Source organism: Aphanomyces astaci (genome assembly GCF_000520075.1).
Source record: "Aphanomyces astaci strain APO3 unplaced genomic scaffold supercont1.78, whole genome shotgun sequence".
Lineage (NCBI taxonomy): Eukaryota > Oomycota > Saprolegniomycetes > Saprolegniales > Verrucalvaceae > Aphanomyces > Aphanomyces astaci.
In genome coordinates, this window is record NW_009798341.1 from 1 (window position 1) to 5,851 (window position 5,851).

The window sequence follows — 5,851 nt, forward strand, 5'->3', positions numbered from 1 at the left end:
GGTCCTCCAGAGAGTTCGTAGAGTCTTCGGGCAAGATGGAGTCAGGAATAGGGCCAGTTGGACGCGACAAAATTTTCGTCGGGTTCTTCTGGCCACGTGCAGATGCCGACGACACACGAGGAATCGGGGCAAAGGAACGGGACGCGGCTGCACGAGCATTAGACGCAGGGTGCAGTGGAACACGCGCGGTGGCCAAAACAGCACGGTTGGAACGTTGAGCGCTCTTTCCAGAGGACGCGGTGACTGGGGGGTCTGCGTCCATGTCGACGTCTTGGGGAACGTCGCCGTCAATGAGCGCATCGTCAGCGTCAAGCTGGGTGTCCATGTCGGCATCAGACATGTCCACAACAGGTTCAGTCACGGAGGTCGGCAGGGCACGAGGGTTTTCTTGGCGGGTAGCGCGGGTAGCAACCATGTTGTCAGAGAGCGTAGAGTAGTACTGCGTAGTAGCTGGCAAATTGGAAACTTGTGTCACATTAGCTCAGTGTCAAATAGGACTATATTAGGTTTTATCCTAATACTAATATTGCCCAATGGGCTCATCCAATTCCTAATGCCTATGCAAAAGCATGTGCGTAGGGCGGCACTGGTTTTCAGAGGTTTTGAAATAAATACATAGAGGTATCAAGAAATACCGTGATTGGGAGAACCAGGTGTTGCGGTACACTGTGTGATGGCCGCGAGAATGATGGGTATCGGAACGTTCGGGGAACAGCGCAGTGATGGTGATGGGCACCATGCGGTCTTGAAACGCACTGATAGTTGGACTTCGTATGTGCTTGACGCCCCACAGCACTTGGGCCAACGCTAATGGCGCTGATCGGTCTCAGAGGTCGGCGCAAGGAGCAGCGTGTAGAGGAGCAGCATTACTTAAAGAAAAAACACGGTAATTTTTTCTCACTCTCGCACACTCACAACAATTACACTCCACTCTCCAGGAAGAAAGTAAAAATAAGGAAAATGGGATATCGGGTTAGAAACATTCTCACCACCTACAGCTAAAGGAATACCTAACCAAATCCAATCAACCCAAAACTGTCATGAATATCGCTCTAAGTAACGTCTGAAGCAACGTTTGAAGCAACGTCTGAATCAACAACAAATGTGCAATTGCTCACCCTCCCAGAGCAATTGCGGCAACATTAATCGCGACATCAAATACCACAAATGTAGCTCTAAGTAACGTACAAGCAGCGTTTGAAGTAACGTCTGGATCATCAACAATTGAGAGTCCCCTCTGTGCTAACGCCTTAGAGCAAACGCTATAGGAAGAAGCACGAATATAGTTCTAAGCAACGTACAAGCGACGCTTCAAGCAACGTCTCAATCAACGTTTGAAGCAACATCAAAAGTAAATAGAGTACGCAAGCAGATCAAGTGAAACACAGTGATGGACGGATATGCAAACGATGGAGGAATGTATGGTGTGCAAGCGATGGTCGGATGAATGATATGACAACGATGGACGGATGCATCATTTGCAAACGATGGTCGAATGAATGATATGCGAACGATGGTCGAATGAATGATATGCGAACGATGGTCGAATGAATGATGTGCAAACGATGGTCGGATGAATGAGTTGATTTTCAATTACTTCTTTTTGTGTAATATTTTCTGACGACTCATATACAAACATGGAACTCCGATTCGGAAAGTATAGAGGTCAAACAGTCGAGCAAGCTTTTATCGAGAACGCAGGATACATTCCATTCATTATGTCCTCGAAGTGTGATAAGTATGCATCCGATGAGCTTCGTCAGTATATCAAGAAGCATTTCTACTCGCGCATTGTCCTTCCATTTGGTAAGTATAAGAATCAGCGATTCATTGATGTTGAAGGAAAGGATCCAGGGTATTGTAATTGGGTTGCTGCCCATGTTGAGGGTTTTAAGCGGTTATGAAATCTATTCTGACATTTCTCTAATAAGATATATATGCACGTCTTAAGAAAATATGAACACTGTTGAAGAATTCATCAAATCTGTTAAATCAGATAATTCATTTGAATTAGTGGGAACAAAGACTCGTAAGCAAGTCAACCATGATTACTATATCAGGCATAAAGAGAAGCTGACGTTGGTCTACAAAAATAGGTACATTTACCTGTCTGAAGCTAACAAGTTGCGCGCGATCTCTCTCTAATAGAATTTACTCGAAAATCGAGTTTTATTTTTTTATGTCTGACTCCATATACAAAACTGAAAATTCTTCAATCTGAGAAAATTTCAATCTTGAGATAAAAATACTAAGGTATATACAGTCTGAGAATATTTTAAACTTGAGATAAAAATACTAAGATATATAAAATGCTGACTCGCCCACAAATCGAAGGACTCGAAGAACTAGGAATCCCACTCGCCGACTGGGGTGCCTCCAAGCGCAGCCGCGTTCGCGTTCACGCAAAGAATAAAACTGGATCGCGCCGTTACATTCTTGCAGCTAATTTGGATGATCGCGTAATCCGATCACTCGCTAGAATCCACAAGGATAAAGGTATCACGTATGAAATGATTAAGGAAGCTATTAAGCCCAAAACACGCACAGCTAGCTTCTACTGGAAACACGAACCCGTTGGAGAGGGTGATGTTTGTATTGACATTAAAGTTCGCCATTGCGTCAATGCTACTCAAGGAGAGTATGAACGCGAGCTTGGAAACGTTATGCGCGAAATGCGTACCATGTACAAGATTAATGTTTGCATTGGATACGATTACGTGGATAAGAACGGTGTTAAGCATAACTTTCACCCTCATATTGTCAACACGGCTATTTTGGATAGACCACTCCAAGTGAGTAAGCGCTCGCAGGTTGATGAAGTGATGCAATCGCTGACTAGTTATGATTACACAACGGCGCCTATGTCAGGGGGATCTGGAGATAAACTTGAACGCATTACGGAGTATTGGATCTACATCTATGATATCGGTGTGACTTTTGGTAAGACAGCTGAGGCTATGCCTCTTGAAATCAAGGATGATTGCAACCTTATCAATCCTCACATCGCATACGATAAGTGCGTCTTCGCATGCATCGGTCTATACTTCAAGATGAAGGATAGTGACAAGGATGTTGACACCCGCAATCTCTCAGCAGTAGGTAAGAAGGCTTTCAAGCAGTGGTGCGAATTCAACAACAAGCAATACTCACTCGATCTCTATAAGTCTGACAAGGGTGTTGAGATGATGGATTAAGACAAGCTTGAAGCCTGCTTCAATGTTGGCATCGATGTCTATCATCTGACTGATATTGATACCTCCGACATGAAGGGTAAGTATGCTCGCGTCTCTGATGCTACACCTGGTTACAAGGAAATCATTCCTTTGATTGTTCACGAAGGTCACGCTGTCCTGATCAAGAACGCTGATAAGGCTAACCGTACTTACATTTGTAAGAAGTGTCAGATGGTCTTCGATACGAACAAGGCTCGCCTTAATCACGAAGCTAACAAGTGTGAGCAGACTGAGCTGATTCAGTATGTTAAGGAGGTTAGTGCCTTCAAACCATCTGACAACAAGATTCTTGCATTCATTGATCGCTATGATATTAAGGATGTTGATCATTACATTAATAACTTCATCGTTTATGATTTTGAAGCGATCTTGGCCGAAGTCGAGAAGAAGGTCGAAGGCGACGATGCCAAGACCACGTTTGTCAGTGAACATATCCCAGTGAGTGTTAGCATTTGTGATTCTCTCATGCGAGAATGCAAGTTCTTCGTAAATGAAATGAAGATCCTAAGCAGCTTATTGATGATATGATCTCGTACGTTGACACAGTCTCTCGCGAAATCATCAAAGTCAATGAAAATAAGTTTGCTCCAATCATTAAACGACTCGAGGAAGATGAGAAACACACTGAGAAGTTGTTTGAAGATGAAATTACACGAATCCTTGGTAATGACAGGAAGGTAGAGAATTTAAATAAGAACTTGAAGTATTCAAAACACGCTGTTGAAGATATTGAAAAGGAAATCATTCTAAATGGTGCTAGAGTAGAGTTAACTGATCGCTTGAATACTGCTAAGGAGGGTGTTCGTATTGATGAACAGAGAATCATTGATGAGACGCTCCTCGGCGTGAGGAGGCTGAAAAAACAGATCGCGCTAGAGTGTTGAGGAAGATGGTTGATAGTGCTAAAGATAAGCGTGAAGATTTCCAGAAGATTATTAGTTCGATCCATGTTGTCTCGTTCAATGGCGGGAAGTATGATATCAACTTAATTAAGAAATGGCTCTTCTCGGCCTTGTTCAATCATTATGATCAAATCAAACTCGCAATTAAGGCTGGTAATAAGTACATGTGCCTTGGTACACCTCGATTCCGATTGATGGATATCACGAACTACATCGCTCCCGGTGTGTCATTCATGGATTATCTCCCTGCTTTTGGCTAAGTTTGCAAATGTGTTAACAAGCTCGAATGCACTTGTAGACTCGGAAAGGGTGTTTTCCCTTACGAATACCTCACCAACTTCTCGAAGCTCAGTGAAACGCAGCGTCCACCTAAATCGGCTTTATATTCCAAACTTAAGAAGGAACACATCAGTGATGATGAATACACGTACCTTCAATTCGTTTGGAAGCATTACGAGATGAAGACGCTCGAAGACTTGCTCAGATGGTATAACAACCTCGATGTGAAGCCTTTCGTCGATGCTATCATTGAACAGCGTCAGTTCTATAAGCGTTACAACATTGATATGTTTCAGGATGCATTCAGTCTCCCTGGTTGTGCTGAGAAGATCTTGTATCAAACAGTTTACAACGCGCTTCCTGAGATGCTTGATCCAGTTGATCGATTCACTTTTCCAGAAGACGTATTCAAACGTCTTACTGCTGGTGAAGACATTGACTTCTCAAACACAATTGATGATGTGAACAACTCATTGAAAACGCAGAAGTATAAATGCTTCGTATGTGATCGTATCATGACTGAACGAACAAGCTACCCATGGTTCCACATCGATTCCAATTTTCAGCACAAAGATGGACATGTTTCTTTGTTCTGTACACGATGCTCGACTGATACTCACGGTATCCCGTATCAAGAAAGGAAAGATACGTTGTTGCAGCTTCAAAAGAGAGAATCACTTCAATTATCGCTTGAGGAATATGACGAAATTTGTGGTGTTGACGATTTAACTGTGACTCAATTGAATGATGCATTGCATGCTCAACAGAATCGTTGCCGAGTGTGTGAAGGTAAACTACAGAAGGATTCAATGGGAATCTATCTCTGTAGCGATGTGACAGGTGGGTTAACGGCTTGCCACCACCTTGCCCGCACCCAGCTCCTAAGTACCTGGCTCATGACGAACCCTAGCTAATGCTTGCCTGGGAATGTGTCTCAAGGGCAAGTATGGCTTAGAATCGCTAGCCTAGTGAAGTTCCCCAATGTCTCAACCGCACCCGCATCCATTGTATACAAAAGTGCATATTAGTGTAGAAGTAGTGAAGTAGATTAAGAAGATGATTTCATAGTGATGAGGATTAAGGAGATCTTTGTAGATCTTCAGTTAATTCATTGTGCATTTTGCCCTCAACTACAAACGCTTCCTCCCGCAGTGCTACACAAGTGATGCACCAGCAGCACCTTGTTCGTTTGTATAGTTATTGATAAAGCCATCGCCACCAGTTGTTGCCGCATTGGAAAACGCCATCGAACTCCAATCATCCGGAGCCACAAATGATTCAGCAGCATGCTTATACAGTTCTGAATTAGCCCAATCCGTTTGACAGCGAATGTTATTCCAGTACAATTTATAGTCGGATTGAGTCAAGATCGTTTTACCATCCAATTCGACTTGGAGTGAATCAATGACATTCCACACGCCAGACTTAAATCCAGTA

General features: G+C 43.2%; 1 protein-coding gene across 1 annotated transcript; it reads right to left on the bottom strand.

Moving 5' to 3' along the window:
- Positions 1 to 41: 41 nt before the first annotated feature.
- On the bottom strand, positions 42 to 415 carry H257_15981 (hypothetical protein; the record flags this gene model as incomplete). Its single annotated transcript, XM_009844300.1, has 2 exons — positions 42 to 147; positions 237 to 415. 2 exons carry the CDS (start codon positions 413 to 415, stop codon positions 42 to 44), a joined length of 285 nt encoding a protein of 94 aa, XP_009842602.1.
- Positions 416 to 5,851: the final 5,436 nt, after the last annotated feature.